The 21,653-nt window shown below is 37.2% G+C and overlaps 1 protein-coding gene across 5 annotated transcripts; it reads right to left on the reverse strand.

Annotated features, from left to right (window-relative positions):
- Nucleotides 1–14: 14 nt before the first annotated feature.
- Nucleotides 15–9,613, reverse strand: exoc1 (exocyst complex component 1). 5 transcript variants are annotated; one of them, XM_042006612.1, is made up of 20 exons: nucleotides 9,534–9,613; nucleotides 8,679–8,814; nucleotides 8,457–8,587; nucleotides 8,207–8,366; nucleotides 7,623–7,640; nucleotides 6,721–6,908; nucleotides 6,338–6,565; nucleotides 6,078–6,210; nucleotides 5,859–5,968; nucleotides 3,998–4,147; nucleotides 3,397–3,505; nucleotides 2,784–2,828; nucleotides 2,282–2,445; nucleotides 2,079–2,192; nucleotides 1,798–1,877; nucleotides 1,443–1,671; nucleotides 1,142–1,325; nucleotides 870–1,069; nucleotides 556–750; nucleotides 15–452 (listed from the first exon to the last, which is right to left on the reverse strand). In XM_042006612.1, exons 2-20 carry the CDS (start codon nucleotides 8,800–8,802, stop codon nucleotides 300–302), a joined length of 2,715 nt encoding a protein of 904 aa, XP_041862546.1. In that variant the 5' UTR covers nucleotides 8,803–8,814; nucleotides 9,534–9,613; the 3' UTR covers nucleotides 15–299. The 5 variants fall into 5 exon arrangements, with proteins under 5 accessions (XP_041862546.1, XP_041862547.1, XP_041862548.1 ...); XM_042006613.1 differs by having other exon boundaries at nucleotides 8,679–8,810; nucleotides 9,534–9,608; XM_042006614.1 differs by lacking the exon at nucleotides 7,623–7,640.
- Nucleotides 9,614–21,653: the final 12,040 nt, after the last annotated feature.

Below are 21,653 nucleotides of genomic sequence, written 5' to 3' on the forward strand. Positions count from 1 at the left end.
ACAACATATACATGTTGAAGAGGTGTAAATTTATTATGTACATATGGCATACAGCAACAACAAAAATATGACAAACAACCAGGTATGTGGGACTCAGTTGTTGAATCTTGAGAAACAGGCACAAGGCAGTTAAGCAATATCTGCACCACTGTTTAGTGTACAATTCCCTTTCATTAAATTATAAAACAGAAAAATGAAATGTTCAAAAAGCATTACAGGATAGTTAATGAGTTGCAAGTGTATCTTCAGCCAGTGTGAGGCAGTAGTGAATCATTAAGGCCCAGTGCACAGCAGCTAAACTAATGAGACTGAGCAATGCTGGAAAAGTACTCCAACATGTCCTGGATGGTAAACTCCATGGTGATTCCAGATCCAGGATAGCATCTGCCTATCAGATCTTCAAAGTGTTTATATTGACGGATGAATTCGTCTTGCATGGAGTGCCACACCACCTGGTGGAGGTGTAGAGAGAGAGCAACATTTTAGTGACTACATGAGGAATCTGCCATCAGTGACAAGCTGAGCAGTTTTATCACATGAAAATGAATCTTTCACCTGTAGCAAACTTTCTTCTTCACATAGATGTTTGTCCACCTTCTTGTAAAGGTTGTCCAGGCCCTTTTTCACCTCTTTGCCAGGATACTCTTTGATGACTTTGCGCAGCTCTTGTTTGTTAAAGGCCAGATGGTAGCTCACCTCCTCCTCACGTACGCCCTGGGCCACACGTGCTTCAACGCCTTCAAAGAAATGCTGCAAAAGAGTAAGTTTACCAATGAGAGCGTCTCTGATCTCCTAGATTCCACATTATTCACGTTCATGTGAATAAAAATGCCTACATTAAGTCATAATTAAAAAACTATTCTTCTTACATTGAGTTTTTCCAATGGCTGTCCCAGAGAGTTGATTACATAAGACTGCAGGTGGTCTGTGTATTTGTGCTTAGCCTCTCGTCTCTCTGCATCCAGGCAGGAAATCTTTAGACGTGATAACGTTGAAAAGATGTGGTGGAAATTCTCCATCAGCACAACATCCCGTGGGGTCTTTTGGCTTTCATTAGCTACCTTCTCAACTGAAAAGACAATTAACATTCAGAACACTGAATAATCTGTAGCTTTTTTTTTTTACTAACCAGCAGTCTCACCATTCACGAAGACGGCCCTGATAAGCTTGACATAAGCTTTATCTAGGTCCCCTCGGCGCTCTGCATTACGAAAGATCGTCTCGGCAAGTTCAGCAAACTCCTCAAACCCGGTGACAAAAGGTAAGATACCAACTTTGCTTTTCTTAGATATCTTCACTTCCTCCATCTGCCTGATTTGACTTGACTGTATCAGAAAGACAGATTTAAATTTGTATCATAATCCATACACTCTTCATATTTTAAATTATGGACCACCATCACATAAGATATGAAATTCAAGTATAAAATTTCCTTGACTCACAATGCATTTGTCAAAGTTCCTCTTGACAGTGACCAGCACATTTCCAAGAGTGGTGCTGAGGAAGGATGCCGGGTCAACATTCTCAGCTGTCCACACATGGTGACTCATCTTCACCAGCATGTACAGAGAGTGGAAGCTGTCAATCTTGTCACCCAAGGCGATCAGGCTGTTGAGCTCAGTCTCAATGCTTTGGAAGATTTTATTCATCATCAGCCGCACCATGTCTTTCCTTTAGTCACAAAAACAAGTCAACAAAGACAAATATAAAACAATATATATTAGAAAAGTTGTGTCTGGATGTGTAGATAGATCACATTTACACTAAAAATGTAAATAACTATGTCAAAGTACTGACTCTGATGACAAAGAGTGTCTATGTTCTGCCTGGGGAGGCATTTTTGATGGCGCGCTCCCATCGGGCTCCTCTGTTTCAGGCTGACAGGACAAAGACATAAAACATAAACGTAGATAAACATCTGGGCAGCATCTGTCATTACTGTATTATCCTACACTTTCAAGGGGAATGAATGTGCCAGTTTCAGACAGAAGTACATAACTGCAGCCATGAACTGAGGTGACATCCACTTAGAAGCCTTTTGATCTTTCTGTCAACACTTCCAGTAGCTGCAGACGTACCTGTGCGAGAGGGGGCATAACAGTCTGGTGCTGCTGCAGTTTAAAGAATTTGCTGATGAAATCTTGTTCTGTAAGACACAGAGGCTCCAGCTCACTGAGGACCTGCTCAAATATCTGCAAACAAAAAAAAGGAGGGGGCTTATTGAATTCTCTCCTTACAGGGTGACTCACTGGCTTATTTCCTTATTTAAACTCTGTGCCACCTTGTCAAACTTGGTCCTGTCTGCCACATCCAGGTCGGAGGCGGACATGTTGCCCATGTCCAGCAGTGAGGAAGACTGGGAACGCCGACTATTGGAGCCCTGCACCGTCAACTTGTTCAGGCTGGAGGTGGAGCCCGTGAGCTTCCCAGAACTGCCGTGCAGGCCTAATACAGCACGGCAAACAGTATGATGTTAGCTCATGTGTTAAATGGCTAGAATTAAAACTGCAGGCTAATTCAAGTAAATTATGAAAACTGGATTATCAAAAATCACATTGGCTGTAAAAGGTTAGCTTTTTTTGGCATTCATAGTAGAATCAGATAAATGTGGTAAAGCATTGAACAGCCAACTAGTTACACAGCAAGGTAATGGTTTGGAGGACTATGTATGGAAGTAGCAAAGGGGTTTAAGGAAATGATTCTTTTTAGTGGAGTCATGTAAGGGCACAGTGATGAAAAGCACAGTGGATAATTTGACAGCTCCATCCAAATTTTATACTTACTTTCCGTTTCCTGTTTGAGTGCACTCTCTTTCCGCGGAAGCGTGGCTGCAGCCAGTTAGAAAGGCAGGCATCAAAGACAGACACAGGTTAGGCTTAAAACATGCAGCGTGAGAGGGGTGATGCTAGGTGTTAGATGTCAAAAATTACATATATGCTGACGTGCACAGCAGTGGCTTTGGCAGTAGCTCAGACAAACCTTTGGAAAACAAATTAATTTTTTTTGTTTGTTTGTTTTCAGACATAAAATCTATTACAGAGAGCAGAAAGCAGAGTACTATAATTCTGCCAAAACCAAAGCTTAACCAAGGGTACTATTCAGATAGTAAATACTGAGAATAGAGCATGTAAAAATCCCTGTGCAAAGGGAAAAGAAGACATTACTGAAAGATAAAACAGGAAGAGTTTAACACAAGAGTTTAACAAGAAAAGGCTGTAAAAGAATGAGGTATTGCTTTGTGATTTTCAACATGAATAATACATTCATTTTAGTTTGACGCAAAAAGGAACAAGAAATGTCACTGATAACTCCCAGTCATACGCCATCAAAATGACTACAAAACAGAAGCTCCAGTCACGTCAAACCTCAAACAGCCCTGTAAATAATAGCGCTTACCAAACTTGCCCTTCGCTTCTTTGGATGTACCCGCCATTTTTATCTTGGCAACCTCAAAGAAGTCTTTAATTTCTCGCTCATAAAGTCTGCTCATGTAATCAACATATGTCTGAAAAAGAGAGGAAATTTGTTACACTGTACAAATCACAAATTAAACATGATGTGAGGACATCAATTTCAAGATAGTTAAATATTTTCACGTCTTTGGGATGGGTGGGGTGGGGCTGGGGGGTCTCTAATGGCTACATGGCTTTTGTTTGGAGGAGTAAAGATTAAACTCCAATAAGACTATTTGTTGAGCATGGTGGTGGTAGTATCATGCTGTCAGGTTGATTTGCTGCCAATGGAATTAATGGTTTGCACAAAGTGTCTGAAACAAATGATAAAGGCTATTCAGAGCATAACCTCAAAACATCAGCTAGAAACTGACTTTGTTGTGATATTAAAACCACATTTGCAGTTAACATAGTAACAAAAACTTGGACACCTATGAGAATTATATACCTCTTCATTTCTAAGTCTCATTAAGAAACCAAATATGCATATATTCATAATATATCAAACTATGTATTTAAGTATTTCATAGGGTAACTGAACTGACCCTGGATAAGCCTTCATATTTCTCCTTGTGAGTGTTCTTCAGCCACTCCATAAGCTTGGCATAGCGCAGCAGGTCCCTGTGGAGGGGGCTGTGTTTGGGCAGAGTCAGCTCAGCTGTGTGCTGTGACAAGGTGGAGCTCTGATCATGGCCCTGTGGAAAAAAGTGATAACAGATAATAAGCAATATATTCACTATGGGAACATCTGTGGGGGGTGGGGTCGTCTTACACACCAAGCCGACATCTGGTCATCAAGAATGTCTGGCGTATCAGTGAGTGTGTTTTTTCTGTGTGGAACACACTCTGTTGCACCCAATACCAATTCAGGTCTGTCAGTGAGTGAGATCACTCTGATTGGCTGAACTGTGTGGTGCTTTAATATGAAGCTGTTATTTTTCTATGCATGAAGCAGAAATGTTTAATTAACGTGCACACACAGAAAATCCATGTGATGCGTTTGCTTAAATTACAAACACATAACTACACATTTAACTGAGTCGGGACTATGTTGGAAACTAAAAACATAACCAATAATGACTTGACATTTTACATAAATATAGTTTTTGTTTGGTTGATTGTTTAAGTAATATCTAGACTATTGCTTCTTTCTGCACTAAAAAATTATGTCCTCTTGCAGAGGCGTAGGTTTGTGGTTTGCAGATGGAGATTATCTTTTTGGTTTGTTCAAGTGCACTACTTTCCCCCAGATGATGCCAATGTAAGTATTCACAGCAGAAGGTCCTGAAATCATCGTTAGTTCTTAACATCAGTTTGGTGTACAAGAAATATACCTCCTATATGCACACAAACACACCCCAAATTTAACTTGTTTTCTATTACAAACATCAGTAGTGAATGCCATATGTCTGTTCACAGTTTGAATGATATGATTTTATTATTTTTTTAAAGTTTTTTTTAAAACTCCAAATCCTCAAACATGTCATGTCTTATCACTAAAAAGCCCTTCTCTTACTGCCGGACAGATGTTCAGTTCAATTCCTCTCAATGTTAGCATTTTCAGTCTGTACCGCTTTTACTAAATACATGCAGACAGGCACAGCACTTTATGATGAAAGACCGTTGCAGCAAAGCAATGTGAGCATCCAAACATGAAAAGCCCTCAGCCGAGACAGCTGGTGAAAGAGGAGAAGGATGGACGGAGACTCCTCAGCTCTGAGATCAAATGAGAGATGTTAAGTAGTTAGAAACATACTTCATGCAATAAATAATGCACCCTGGAGGGAAAAGCCTGGGGTCTCATGGCATGTACGTTGGAGTGAGCTGTGAGATGTTAATCATTAGCAAAGAAGGGACGAGTGGGGGTTTCTGTGAGGGTACTCACTGGAAGTGACAGACAGGAGGACCTATAGAACTGAGGGATGGTCATTTTGAAGTGACTGAAGTGGTTGAACTGACAGAGACAAAGAGCAAAGTGGGATGATTTAAAGTGAGCAACAGAGAGATTTAAGAATAGCAGGGACACAGCTGGAAGGAAACGACACGAGTAAGCCCAGGAAGAGTGCGTCAATAAAACAGGAAGTTCACGAGGAAAGAGAAAGAGTCTGGAAAAGAACAGGAGAGTCTATGGCCTTTGGTTTCACAGCTGACGGACGCAGGCTAAGTCCAAAAGCTGGACTCTATTACTGCTCTCTATTTTTAGTTTTGGTGTTCATAGTCAGATGCACAAAGAACCTGATTTGTTTCGTATTAATTTGAGCCTCTGGGTTACTTTATGGTTTCAAGTCTTGATCAGCAAACACAAATTTACTACTTAGAAAAACAGTATAGATTACCAGAATCTCATGATGTGCTTGGCTAATTGAAATGCTGATAAGCATCTTCTGACAAGAGTAAACTTGTTACCTGGTGAACAAACACATTATTGAGGTGATTGGTGAGGCGGCGAGCAAAGGTATCTCTCAGCTCAGCAAATAGTTGCTGTTGCTGCTTCACAGACACAAGCTTGTCATGGCCTACAAAAAAAGAAAGAATGCTATAATTAGACTGATTTCTTCAAAAACAACTACAGGTAGATCCTGTCAAGCAGTGATTAAATCAATATTGCTTAATGTGGAAACTAACCTGGTCGGAGTGCTACATTCATGCACTGCAGAAGAGCTTCAGAGGCGTTGATGCAGGCCTCAATACCTTTAGGGGAGGTCAGGTCTCCATCTTGCAAGGCCCTAATGTGTCCCTTTGACAAGTCCATGTAGTTCTGTTTGTTGTTTAAAAATATATCAATATCTCAGAACAGCTCAGACACTCAGTATGTCACTTACAACACCATTCAAAAAGTAAAGACACGCCTACAGGGTAGGTTAAAATGTGTAAAAATGCCTCACCACTAAGAACTGGATCTCATCGAGCAGTTTGCCGTTGTTGGTGTTGCTGATCTGGATGAGGCGGTTGCTCTGGGAGATCTGATCCATCTGTTCCTTAACGCTCTGGAGCATTTCCTCATAGCTGCTCAGTTTCCCCTCGATGGTGTCCACCTCTGCCAGCGCCTCATCCAGCAGCTGCATCAGGATATTAACCTGCTTCTCTGATGCCATGATGGACTGAATGTTGGCCTTGAGTGAGAAGTGTTAAAGAGGGGTTATCGATCACTGAGACAGTTTTCAGATCACTAAACAGAAAAATATAAATAAAAAACACTTTGATGAGCATGTTTAATTACCTCATAGGCTAGTTTTTAACATAAAGACATCAAGGTTGCTTTACTCACCCCATCTAAAACCTGCAACTCTTTGAAGAGCTTCTCAGCAAAAGCTTCAGCATTGGAGATAGCATACTCGCACATCTCCATCATGCCCTCAATATCCTGCTCCTCACGGGTGCTGAGCTCCTGGTAGTCATCCAAAGCATCCTCATCACCCCCTGCGACACTTTGGCTCTCACCGCTTGGCACCGACTCTGAGCCCATGAAGAGATGAAAGAGTATATGAAAGTACAAACACAGACTTCTTGACAGATTCTGGTATGAAAAGGTTTTTTGGATATTTTTTTTTAGGAACAACTACAGACATGGCCACATTCAATAGTTAGCCGGGCTATCAGAAGGATAGTCTGAACTACAGCAAAACTGTCCTTAATTACTATCAGTGACAAAAAAATATATTGGAAAAATAACCACAAAATGAAAAACAATCTCAGGTGGTGGCCAAAAAACATAAAAAGAAGGAGCATGTTGAAATTCTGAATTATCTTCATCAGCTAAATGCACTTCTTGTTATTTAAACTTAATGATAAGAGGATTGTAAGTCAATATTATATATATCAATATGGTGGCAAAAAAAAAAAAACAAAACAAAACAACAACAAAAAAAAAACATGTATTCACTAATGAGGATAAAGCAGACTCAGGATGCATTAATGAGCATTTGTCACAAAATATTTACATGAATTAAGGTGGAGTGAAAAATTAAAAAAAGCTGAAAGTGGAATAAAGACACAGTCTTAATGTGTGTTATAATTACTAAATAAAAGTAAAAATGCCCTCCATTTTAATGACATAATTCAAATGGCTGAAGCCATAAAGAGGTGAGAGTCTCTGATGAGAGTGGTAGTTTAAGCTCATGAAAACATAACGGAAAAGGAGTGAGGAGGGGGAAGTTTAGTCCTACCAACCTTCCGCTTTAGGAAGTTCTGGCCAGAGAAAGTTTCAGAGAGAAAAGTGAGAATAAAGAAGAATTTAACACAGAAAATTATACCACAAACCAAGATAAAAAAAGAAGAAAAGCCTGGACATTTTTAAAGATGTATTTAAAAATAAAAACAACCAAAATTTGGAAGAAATTTCCACTTTTGGAAGAAATGATAATCAAATGAAAGACTAAATTTGGAAATTAAAATACCTCCAACATGCGTGGGACATTCTAGGGTTAACACTACTGCATAGAACAGAGCTACTCAATTCGGTCCTACAACGGCTGCAGTCCTGCAGGTTTTCAATGTATCCCTGCTCCAACACACCTGACTCAAATTAAACAAACCCAAAAGTCTATGTAGTTCTGCACAATGATTCATTCAGTTGAGTCAGGTGTCTTGGAGCAGGGATAGATTGAAAAAAACCTGCAGGACTGCGGCCCTCATAAGACCAAATTAAGTAGCCCTGGCATAGAGAAAAGCTGTCACACCTTTATGGAAATACAACAAAATATATAAAGATGCATGCAGGCACAGTTACGACTGAGGATGGACAGCTTACGCACCTTCAAGCAACTGAGAACTGACATTCACAAACTCCACCTTCTTCCTCAGATAGCGCTGGTTAAGTTTCCAAATGCAGGAAATAAAGGAGTTTTTCTCTGCTGTACTGCTAGCCAACCAGCGGTACACCTTCTCAAAGTGAAGATCAAATTCAGGGTTTTCCTAAATCATAGCAGTAAATTAGAGAGTGTGTATTAGCCCCAACTCCAGGATGAAGGAAACTAAGCGAACAGATCAATTTTCTCATCATACCTTGCTTGCATCTTTGGCATCTACTTGTGTCAGGTCTCTGAGCTCCCAGGTCTGCTGTCTCTTGTAGAAATCTCCTTTGTCAGACTTTTTCACTTTAACTACTTTAACCTGGACAGGCCTCTCTGTCGTAACTGGAAGAAAAGATATCACTTTATTTGTCAGGCGTATATGATTTCGTCACTACTCATTTATCAGCTTTTTCTGATATCATTACACTCATACCTGTAGCACACAAGAAGCAGTTCTTCTTTTTCTTTCCGGCCTTACAGACATTGACAATACCGAGAAGGCGTTCATCATTGGGCGTGAAGATGTCCCTTTGGAGCGCGTGCTTGATGGCTGTCATTGTAAATATTGTCTAAAAGAAGATAACAGGTGCTGATCACTGTGACCATGAGGGACACACATCCATTATAAGTGCAAGAAGACGAGCCATCAAGTTTTATTTACATGCCATTTAGCTTATTAGCCCTGAAGTGCAAAACATAACAATAGATCAAACACGACAACAAAACGGTGAACACAAAAACATAAAACATTTAACAAACCTAAATAACACAATGAAACACGCAAGGCACAACAAATCTGTTGTCTGCTTCGTTTATGGAGTTTTATACATTCTAATGTCCTTGGAGGTGTGCCATTTTTCTCATAAGAACGTAGTTATCTACTATCTGTATTATTTTCAGGTATAAAGGACATTCAACAATGAAGTTGCTGGCTTTATAATGTTTTTTGTCCTTCGGTAAGCAGTTTGCAATATACAAACGGCTATTTGACCGTAGAAGTCAGTGCCTTTAAACTATAGCGGATTGCTTCAAAACATTTAGAAATCTGGTTTTGATAAAAGGGCTCTTCCAAATATAAATATACTAGTGTCATCTCTGGTTAGCTTATTGACTGCTACCGACTGTTAGCCCGATTATGCTAACAGCGACTGTCATCAGCTACGCAACTTACGCACACTAAACTCAAACTGCGGCTACATATACAAAATAATTAACCAGACTGATTCCCGTTTAATCACTGAAAATACACTATATGTATAACGCATTTGTCATCACAAGTAGCTGTTACCTTATATTTTTTCCTCACAGCCCTTCAAAGCACCGCCCTCTCACTTCCTGGTTTCCCGTTCTGAGCTGTCATGTGACTCCATCAACCTCCAACGACATCCATACATAATATGACAGAAGAGAGAGGACTGCGGAATGTTCAAAAAGACACTACTAGTGTCTTTATCTGATAGATTTTTCAAAAAATAATTAGAATGATAATCAGAAATATAAGTATTTGCATGCAGAACGCTATCTTTTAATGCCTTTCTTGGCTAATCTTGCAGCAGGATTTCAGGTAATTGGTATCCATAAATTCATCAAGATTATTTAATAAAATTATATATGTGTACGGTGTACCCGAAGTTAAAAGTACTACATGCAGATGATCCTTGTTAGGTTTTGTGCTAGGATACATGAGTTTAAAGAATTTACAGAGGGAAGACATAAAATGACTGGATAAAATGCAGAAAACTGGAAAAATTGCAGCTTGGAAAACATTTACAAAAAAGGGGGTTCAAACTAAATGCTTCAAAAAGAGTGTTGGTACTATATATTTTATTAGATATTCGTTATGGAAAATACCTTCTCTTTGATGTTTAAAGAAGCCAAATTTCGAGGAACTCATTCAAAAAAATATAATACATCTTATCTGAAACAAAGTACATTCTGTACTCTTTTAGCTTTATTGAATTTTCTTTTTTAAGCAACACTTCCGGGCTTGTTCCTGGATTGTTCCTTTGTTACAACTTTGCACAAAAAGTAAAAAACAGAATTTAAAAGGAAGAGAAAATACTGTAAAATTTAACTTCCCAACGATCAGTGTAAAACACACACACACACACATATATATTTCTATTGTGTAAACTGTTGTTTAAACAAGAATATTTTGTACCAAACACTGTTTTTAATATGCAAAATACACTAGTTATTTTTTTTTAGAGTTGTTTTTGTTTTGTTTTTTTACATTTTATTCCTTTAATTCTGACATACCCTGCTGAAGATGGTGCCAAAATGTCATCATAGGAAAAAATATCTTTTTACAACACCAGATGGCATTGTTAATCCATGAAGCAGTTTATATTTCTCTAAATACCAAGCTTTATGATATATATGTTCTGTTTTTACACGATATGTGTGTGTGGCTGATGTCTGTGCTATTTCGATACATTACCCAAGTTTTTCAACAGTTACATTGATTAACTTGGGCCATGTTTATTGCAAAGTCCACTGAGGCCAAGAGATGTTGAGCAAACCAATAAAGGAAGGAATCAACAAAGTGTCAACACAGTGAGTCAGATGTGATGGAGATTGAAATCAGGGATTATCAACTGATCTGCACACAATGCCTTGAGGTGCAACTTCTGTGTTTGAAGTTATTGTGCAGAGACACTGTCGGATTTCCCAGCTGGTGAATGTGGCACTCTCTGTCACCACCAGTTAAATTCATAGTCTTTTACTGCATGTGACGTAAGCCCTGCAATGGATATATTTCAAAACATGTCCAAAATATAAGATCTTTGTGTTTCATACTAATCGCTTATCATGTTTCATGATCTCTAAATCCCATTTTCCAGGACACAACAACAAAAATCATGCATTATTCAGGGAAGAACAACTGCATGTTTTATCAGGTTGTCTTTGTGGTGTTTTCTGTCTTATAGGAGTGATGTACACAAATCATTTTCCTATATTCTTGGAAAATAATAACACATTAAGTAGCTTCAACAGACATGAGGGGGTATGACAATTACAGACTTATGGTTTCAATATGGAAATAAAAACAGGACAATATTGTTTCTGTCTTTAGAGAAAAAGAGAAAGCAATTTCAAATCCTGAGTCTTGGTAAAAAAAAAAAAACAATAACACAAGTCATTTTGAGTTTTTGTTTTTAAGCGTGATCATAAGATGAGTTATTTTATAAAGAAAAATTATGTTTTGAAAAACAAATTTGAGAGGATTCCTATTCCATTTTAATGTAAATATTTTGTGGCTCTAAAGCATTTTTTTCATGAAGAATGATGATTAATGTACTGCCAAAAATTTTAGCAAAAGGTGTGATGCTGCATAAAATGTAAATATTAACAGAATGGAATAATTTGCAAATCTCATATAACTTTTAAGGTCATTTGTTGAATATTTTATCAGCTCTGCTTCAGTTTCATGACAACAAAATGTGTCAAAAAATTTGGGACAAATACAAAAAAGAATGGAAAATTATCAGTACTAAAAACGAAAAAGCTGAAAAAAAATTGATTAAACTAATTAAGGTAATTGGTAACAGGTCGGTAACATGAATGGCTAGGACAAGAGCACCTCAGAGAGGCAGAGTCTCCCAGAGATAAAGATGGGCAGAGATTTACTGCCCATCAGTCTACCATACCATTAATGCTGAAAACTATATACTGGTTTTAGAAGAACACATGGTTTGATTCAGACATGTTTTCAAAAAAGGCCTTGCATATTTCCGCAACACAACGATCAACATACTTCATTTGATATAGCATTCCTTTGTAGATGAGGGGTCAATGTTCAGTGCAGTGCAGACATTATAGCCATCTCAAACATTATGGTCATCATGAAATGCAAAACATGACCAAAACAAAGTAGCATTTTAGCTACCGATGATGTAATAATGGCCAATAACATAATCAGTTTGGCCATTTTAGATGTAATAAAGCCAATAACAGGATAATTTGGAATCATTAAGAAGCAAACTGTGCAAAAATGCTAAAAAGTCATGTTTTCTTTTTAGAAAACATGTTGGCTTGTTTGTTGGCTTTTTATATATTATTACCTTGATCTTATTAATTTACAAATATTTAATGGCCAATTAACCAGCCAATAGCATGATAGCTTATTAGCATACTGTAAAAAATGTTATTACATTATTGGCAAATTATTCAGTTTTTGGCAAAAATGATTAAGCTACTGGCTGCTATAACGTTAATGCCAGTTATAACATTACTGGTTGTCACAAATCCTGTAACAGACAAGAATGAGACAAAATGCTTCTCCCTAATATTCATATGGGGTTTAAGTCCCAGAGATTCATGTTTTAATAGGAAGTGTTGCTACACACTGGTAAACTTGCCCTGTCTCAACTGTTTGAGATGTGTTGATGTTATTAAATTCAATATGTGCAAATACAAAGTAGTAAAGTGTCTTAATGTCATAATTTGATATGTTTTCTCTTCTATTTTGAATCAAATATTGGATTTTGAGATCGCATTTAGTTTACATCAACAATTTACACAGAATCCCAGGCTTTTGGGATTGTATGTTTTGGGCTGTTATGTACATCAAATATGAGCTTTTTTAAGCCTAACACAGATTCACAAAAGACACACTGCCATCATTTGCCATGCCACGTAATATGCTTTCCATGATGCCTCCATGCTCTTTGCTGTTTGTGAACTTTGGTCAATATTTTTTTCATAAACATCATCTTTTGACCAGCGCAATAAACAATGACTACAAGCTATAATAACAACAACTAAAAACTTGTTTCAGTGTTTAACATGGATGAAAATTCAGAAACTGTATTTGCTGACTTTCAGTTGACATAAAGGAAGGAGACAAACAAAGTGGGTGAGAGGTTTACCCACTGACTGAACCTGTCATGTCAGGAGGACAGTACACTGATGAGGGAGCCCCAGTGACATGCATGCCAGGTGACATGTAGATGTGACTTAGAAACAAAGGAGCGTTTCATATTGGTGCTGCAGCATCAGGGGAAGGTGATTAAATCTGCGTAATTAACATTTGACATTTACACTGATGATTAAAGGCAGATAGCATTTTCTATTTAGATTTGGAATCGAAAACGTTGGAGTTGCTATCTGGATGGCATTTCTGCAGCCTTTAAGGGATCATCAGTGTTGTTTTAGGACCTGTTTGTCAGCATAGATTCAAATGAATAAATCTACATAAATGCTATAAAATCTCCCAATATGAACTGCTTGATTACTTTGTTTTTATGGACATGGCTTTGAAATCTACAGAAAATTGAAATAGAAATCTTTCACACACAAAAAGTGTGTTAACCATTTATTAGGCAAGTGATCATATTTGTACACTTCATACATACAAAATGCCTTTGCATGCTAGTCCATGAAATCATAGAACCACAGGGAGTTCTCCAAACCAGTCATCAAAGATCAGGTTACATCCCAGCTACTTCACTGTAATCAGTCTTCAGCATAAAAATGTGAGAAAACTGTTAGTACTGAAAAAATAGTAACCAAAGTCTTGTAATATCCTCCAATATTATAATAACACTCTTTTCTATGGTTAAACATTTAAATTTCCACGTAATTCAGTGAGTGCTCGATAAAGGATTATTCATGCAACAAACAAATGCTCTGTAGGAGAAACACAGCAGCAGGTAGCTTTATGGAAACTTGTGTAATTTCACACTCTGCTTTGGCAACCTCAAACCTGAGGTGAGGTCTTTGTTCGTCACTGCTAAAGTGCGCATACAGAACATACTAGTCATCTAAAGTGAAGTCAGCACAAGAGCCGTTATTACAAGGTCCACACAGAGCTCTTTGCTCGTTACAACAGTTAGTGTGTGATTTTGTTTCAGAGTAATAATTTAATATACAGTGTGTGTGTTTCCTTTGCTTATTGTTTATGGAGCCGTCTAAAACATGTTCAGTGTGAGAGAATTTTGCTGTAGCTAGCCAGGAACAGCTCAAAATCCAAATGTGAAGTTTGTTGCAGAAAGTAAGAGTGCAGGTTCATACACTGAGTCAGCAGAGCTGAACCAGCAGGCAACATTCAGAGTTTTTCTTTTATTTTTTAACTTTTTTTTTTTAAATAAGATTTGGTATTTCAAGTAGTAGGTTGGAAGATTTTAGCTATTGGTAGCCATTAGTATAGGCATCAAAACACATTCAAGTAGCCCATACATGACTTGCTCCAGCTGGTCAGAGAAATGTTAGATAAACAGACCTTTTCCACAGGAGCCATTTTGACATGAAATATCAGGTAAATTCATGTGCTAATAATAATTATAATTAAACCTGTCAGCTCCTTCTTTGGTTGACTCACTGAAGTCCACACTCTTGTTTCCACGTAGTGCCCAATTAAGGCTCTAATGTTTGGACACATGCAGTCCAAACTAGACCAAAACACTCTCACTGTCCTCTTTTCCTAACTGTATTACAGTGGTGCAACCCACATCTCTGTCATATCAGTGTAGTCTTTAGAACAACACAAACCTGAGAAGAAATCATTTCAACCAAAGCTTTTGAGGATAACTCTGCCAGTTTGATTTTCTCCATGTGTCAAAGGCAGTTTCACTCCTTAAACTGGAATCCAGCTGAAAATAAACTTGCCGCACATTTGGCTTCTGCTCCGTATTTCACTGACTGTAATAGGAAGTTGGGAAGTTTGATTAATTCCAAAGCTCCCTCATAGCAAAGCATTGAAAGTGTATTAAGTCTACTATTTTTCTTCAAAAGTGAATAAACAAGCCCTCTATAATATATACACAGATAGGATGCTGCAAATTAAGAAAATTATATAAACACTGAAAGTAATGTTATAAAGTGGCTGAATTGACTAATTTAGAGCATCTCAAATTGAGGGCAAAACATTTTCCGGCCACATCGTAAAAGTTTGGAACTCTGATTGGATGAATCAACAAACTCTGTGAGAATGTTAAGTTCTGCTAAAACAAAATATACAAACATAATAATCACAGAAATGTTTAAGTCAAAAACACCATCAGATCCTCCTCCAGCTGTGTAGGTTCTTATCGTTGCTTAAGGTTCGGTACATACATGCATGTAAATAGAGTTTTAGGTTTTAACAGAGTGCAGTATTGTAGTAAAACTCCACAGTCCTACAGAAATTAAATTAAATAAATTAAAATTAAAACCCCTCTCTTGAACTTTAAATCTGTGCTAGACTGTCCTGCACTGCTCGGTCCTTCACAGAACAAAGAATGCAATTTCTGAACTAATTTTTTAGGTTTTTTTTATAAGCATGGATCATTTTAGTTTTCCATGTCAACAGCCCCATTAAAAATATATCTACTGAGAAAAACGTTGATGAGTTCAATGTTTATTTTATGTAAACCCCTGTTAGTATCCAAGACTTTTTAAAACTCTCTAACAGTCTTTACCTTTGTCAGAATGTCAAAGTCTGTTATAATACAAAACTCCATTAGAGCAAGAGGAACCTACTCTGTTGTTGCGTCAACATTCATTGGAACATTGAACTCTGCTAGATTGGGGAACTCTTTTAGAGCCCAGAACTCTTAGAAAATGGATATTTGAAAGTTCTGAATATAGATGTATCTTACAGTGTTTTCCAAGAAACCGGAAGTCTTTTAGAATGTAGAACTGTAAGAAAGCCAAACCGTTATTTAAAACTAATTAGCACTGAGAAATGTTTTGATCAATGTAGGATGTAAAGTTTCCTACAAGATCAGACTTTGTTGTGGAACTCTGTTGAATCAATTCAACAGAAAGATACTTTATTAATGCCTTAAAAATGTTTTTAGTTTTGAGAAAAGTTTTCTAAAAAAACACCCTAATCAAAACATAACTAAATTAAATAAGAAATTCCTTAAAAATTGTTGGAAAGATGTAGGTAAACTAGAGAGACATCACCATGAATGTATGTGGGAATTTTATTTGCTGCCGAGCAACAACTGAGCTGCTGGCATCATGCATGGCATTAGCAAGTAATGCAGGTGAACTGTTTGAGAAGAGATGGATACTCACGGCCATCAGTTCAATATCTGCAGAGCAGCGATGCTCCGTACCGCAGTCCCTCCTCCTTCACCACTGCTGCTTTGTCTGCAGCGTCTGTCTGTCCTTAAAGTCTGACATCTGAGTAGAGAAGTGTTGGAGTCTGGAATATGTTCCTCCAGCCATGTATTGTTAAAAAAAACACATTGCATTCCCAATAATCCTACATGTTGCTCCAGAGCACTCCTAACTCATCCACTGTTTTTGGCCAGTGATCTGACATTCCCCATGATGAGCTAGGGAGGACATAGTTTACGCTTCCTACTCAAGGCTTCTTAATTTGCCTTGCACTACATCTTCTTCAACTTATCTGAATTTGGGGCCTTATTCTGGGCAATAATTGGGTTTAGGAAGCTCAATCAGCTGCTCCCACGTGTAAATAACTTTCCTGCTGGCACAGTAACCAATCATAACAAATATTAAAAAGGGTCAGATGTGGGAGCAGGAGCCATTCCAGCAGCAGAGCATGAAAAATGATTTGGAAATGTTTCAACAATCATTATAGTTTATATTTATCATTGTAGAAATAGTAAACTGAAATTAAAGGACAGCATAGTGAGTTTAGATGTGAAGTAAAATCATATCACTTGTGTCTTTACTGTTTAACTTTCTTTTTCTTTAAATAAAATCTAAAATGGATGAGGACTGAAGAAGCAGTAACCACAGACTGTACATCTTGACAGGAACATAACACCCATTAAGCCAAATATACTACAGTAGCTATGGCTGTATTTATCTCACAGAGCTGATGAGAAACCCCCCATGTGTCTCAAACTCTAATCAAAAAGCAAAACTATGTCTAAATGTCAACGATTTCCTTTTATATACTTTTTATATCTTTTATGCTGTATTTCTGTTCATTCTTACTCTAATTATTTTATTTATTCTTATTATATTTATGCTGTCATATTGTCTGCTGTATCCAAACCCCAGTACAGAAGTTTGCACCACTTCATATAAAAACATGTAGTATGACATTAAATTCTCAATGTGTCTTGAGTAATATATTCCATAGGTCTGATATATGTTCTAAATTTGATCAGACTTCAAGTAGATAGATGAGGATGGGAGGAATGGATCTATGGAAAAGCTCAGTATTGTACAGTTCACATTCATCACAGTGAGGGAGGAAGTGGATTTACTCATTGTTGACATTCATTTAACAAACTGTGCCCACACAGGAAACTAAATGTGCCGAGAGTGCATGCAATGATAATTGTCAGGGACCAAGCAGTAAAGCAACGAGGACACAGAAAGTCATTTTAAAAACTGAGATTTTATTGATCAAAAAATGGATGTAAAAAAATCAAAAAAATGAATAAATCAGCTGGTCTATTAAAGAGGTCAATCAACTAAATACAACAACACTCAAAAGTGTAACTTAACAAACAAATCAAAATCAACTGAGTAAATCTGATGTAACACAATGACACGTGAGGGTAATTTATATAGTGGTTGGCCAAACCAAATAACATGCACTGGGGAAAAGAAAATGTCAAGCAATAACTAAACAAAGACTCAACCTAGAAGCTCCCAGAGAGTACAGACCTCTGCCAGTGATTTTAGGCTTTCTTTTTCTTTCCTTTCTTTTGGTTAGAAGCTGCAATTGGAAAAATTATTCCTGTCTCCGCAGAGCAAAGAATCCTCTAAAAAAATGCCTGAATCCATTTGTGAGATTTCCTGAAAATTTCATCAATATCCGTCTATAACTTTTTGAGTTATGCTGCTAACAGACAAACCAGCGCATTACATACAGCATTGCAGCAAAGCAAAACTGCATAAAACCCATGTCCTGTATAAAGTCTCTCTTTAAAAAATAATCTCCTTTAACTGACATGTGACATTAAATTATTTTCCTAGTAGTTTAGACCCCATTACATGCTGAAGACTATCAACATAGAACCAGAAAAGTTTTTTTCTATTAAAAGGAGTGTGAATGCTGACTGCTCGATCCTGTAAGCTGAATGATTTTGGCTGAACTTGTTGAACACTTTAAAATTTTAATTATCAGATAAATGTTCAAATTACGGCTGTTTAAAGAATTTTATAACATATTCATCATGAAGAAATCAAACAGGTACCATCCTATAAATACCTAGGTGTCCTGCCTTGAAAGACCACACTGAAAGATTTAGGGGGAGGGGGTTAAAAAAACAAACAAAAAAAAACAAAACAAAACAAAGGATCTATTTCCTCTGATGCCTCAGGTTCGACCCACTATTGAACACAGAATACAAATTCCTGTCATCTGGGAGAAGATTTGGTGTTCTAAAGTTCAATACAGTGGGATTGAAAAACTCCTTTAACATCAGTCAGATCTGAAAGTAAACCTGTTCAACAGCATCTTCTGCTCGTCTGATACACATAAGGCTGGAAAGTAGATTGTGTCAAAAGATAATGGTAAATAAATGTAGCATTTTACAATAGTGATGAGATTTCATGACTCTTTCACTTTTTAAAATCTTTGAAAACACAATAATCAAAGAGTTCATGAAATGAAATAATGGTTCTTTTGGGAGGGTATGGCTTGCTAATGGACTACTTGCCTCTCTTATTTTCCTGTAAGCATATTTTGTGATCACACTAATCCAGAGTGAAAGTTTCTGATGGATGCTGGGGGGTCTGATAGTGATAACTATAAAGATATATAATAATAATTTTTTAAAAGTAAATTAAAAGAGCCAAAGAGACAAACTAACACGTCATTATTTTTCTGCTTTTCTTGAAAAACAGATTTATTTTTCCTAAAAATTCTTACCATTTCCACAGAACAACATGTTTTGCCTCCTGAAATTACAAATCAACATTTCTTGAATTGCCATCAGATACTGGGATGTTTTGACAGACAAACTATGAGATTATAAATGCAGCATCTGGGCTTTCTAGTTAAAATAAAACTAGGCCAAGATTTAAAGGTGCAGGTTGGTAAGTTTGGACAGAGCTAGGTTAACTTTTTAAATATTGCCTGATGGAGAATAAAAAGGTGTCATAGAGACAAGGATTAAGTTGAGCAGGTCCTAAAATCTAGAGCTCTTTCTCATTCTAGCTGATACTTAGCTCTAAAACAATGGATTGGATGAGTCAGAGTGCAACAATGGGACATGAGAAACTGTATGACCCCATGTCTTTGTTATTGATAACTGAGAATTCAGTGTTTGCATCAGTGACAATTATTCAAATTTGAACTGTTCCAGCTTGTTTCCACAGGCAGGTTAACATCCCTGCGAGGGGAAGAAATATTCTGGACATTCCAGGCAGCAACACAGCTTTTCCATATATATCTGTCAAGATGCATGTGGTTGTAATTTATATGAATACTGGTGGATTTCAGCTTCAGATTGCACATAGTTTTTTTTTCTGGGCCTGGCTATAATTGAGAATTACAGCAATATTAAACCTACAATGAAGTGTAACAGTGTGTGAATCATATGCAATGATCTTCTTTCAGTACCTTTGGGCTTCAGCTATTAAAAAAATCTAATTAGACTAGAGTAAGTAAATGCCAATCAGCTTTATAATAACCAAACTCCTTTAAGGTCATGACATTTCAAGTCTTCTCCAAAATCATGGACCAAAGGGAACTTTCTCTAGAGCTTTCAAGAAGCAAGAATTACACCAGGTGATGCTACAGAACTAGCATGATCCCAGAAAACAGCGTTTTTTCTCTTCAAAAGCATCTATCTTATTAAGCTTGTTCAATAACCTCCATGGCTTTTTCTTAATTCATGACAAATTACATTAGTGTGGGAGGATGACAAGGGTGGAGATGAGTAAGTTGATTCCTTCAACTTGATGATCTTTTTCACTTGTACTATTAAGCACTCATCCATTATCAGAGAAAAAGTTGTCACATAGACAAGTCTGTAATAATAGTCCTCTGTCAACTGTGTCTGGTGTTTACAAAAAAAATATGGCTTGTTTTAGCTTTGTTTTACAAATTTAATACCATCTTTCTTTCATGGTAGGAAATAAAGTGCTACAGACAATGCAACAGATCATTATGCACAATATCCTTATGAAATATACGCATGAATCCTATAAATCTTCTTGGGCTCTTCCCTTGTGCCACTTTCTTTTTTATAGCAATGAACACATCCAAACTTCCTTCTTGCAGCAGAAAAGCCACCTAAGCCAAAGTAAACTTACCATGCTGTCTTTTCACACATTAATTCACCTTATGTTAATTGTAGGTTTTGCTGACGACAACTGGACCTTTTTCATGTTGTCTGGTTTATTATAAAAGGTATTAAATGAATTAAGTGGCAAGTAGTATTTCTGCTTTCACATGCACTGCTTCACAAAACCAACAAATTACCTAAGTGCTGTGAGAAAAGGTAATTGAGTAATGACTCATAATGAGTTGCTATAATGATGAATGTATTTAAACATGTCCTCTGAAAGCTAAGCCTGGGCAGCTGGATTAGTATGACCAAAAATTGGAGGACTTTTTTTTTTAAGTAAGAACATGATTCCTGCTTTATGATAGGTTTTGGTGATGTTACTGTATGTTTGTATTTTTGTAAAAGCGGATGCTGTCACTATACTGCTGCGATTCATCAAAAATACCACTGAGGAAGTTATGAGGTTTTATTTAGCAGGAAAGACCTCTGCTTGAACAGAATAGGATGCTGCTGTGGAAAATATGTAAGAAGTGATTATAACATTACTAAAGATGTGATAAGTAAATAACATAATGATCAGAGCTTTACTGTGTTAGCGCACTAACATTTCTCATTACATAACTGCTTAACTCTTAAGGGATGGACATGGTCAGTTACTATACTCAGGTAGGCTGTGGTGTTTAAACTTTGCCTTGCTCCTCTGCTGCTGTGGCCCATCTCCTGTTCAGAGATGACATTTTGCATACCTTGGTTGCAACCAGTGGTTGTTGGAGTATTTATGCATTTATGTCCCCTCCAAGTAGTTTGCCCATTTCCTTTGACATCAACAAAGCATTTCTCTCCAGACAACTGCTGCTCACTGGATATTTTCTCTTCTTCAGACCATTCTCTGTAAACCCTAGAGACGGTTGTGAGTGAAAATCCTAGAACAGCAGTTTCTAAAAAATACTTAGACCAACAACCATGCCATGTTCAAATTCACTTAAATTTCCTTTCTTCCTCATTCTGATGCTCAGTTTGAACTTGAACAAGTGGTCTTGACCATGTCTAGATGCCCTGCTAATAAGCTATTTATGCAACTGAAGAAATTAATCAGGTGTACCTAATAAAAAGGCCAGTGGCTGTATATAATAAAAGCAATGACACCAGTGTGAAGAACACCGTTAGATCCACTTATTTGGAAAAAAAGGACGAGTACCATACTGCAAAACTGCAAAAAGAAGAATTATTTAAAGCCTGTATTTACTAAAAAATAA

The sequence above is a fragment of the Melanotaenia boesemani genome, chromosome 14 (genome assembly GCF_017639745.1).
Source record: "Melanotaenia boesemani isolate fMelBoe1 chromosome 14, fMelBoe1.pri, whole genome shotgun sequence".
Classification (NCBI taxonomy): Eukaryota; Metazoa; Chordata; class Actinopteri; order Atheriniformes; family Melanotaeniidae; genus Melanotaenia; species Melanotaenia boesemani.

Coding starts and splice junctions, on each gene's coding strand:
- exoc1 (XM_042006612.1), bottom strand. CDS start 8,802: ATGACAGCCATCAAGCACGCGCTCCAAAGGGACATCTTCACGCCCAAT. Junction 4,148..5,858: donor ATAATGTGTTTGTTCACCAG/GTAACAAGTTTA, acceptor TTTTTTCCACAG/GGCCATGATCAGAGCTCCAC. Junction 751..869: donor AGCCATTGGAAAAACTCAAT/GTAAGAAGAATA, acceptor ACTCTTTTGCAG/CATTTCTTTGAAGGCGTTGA.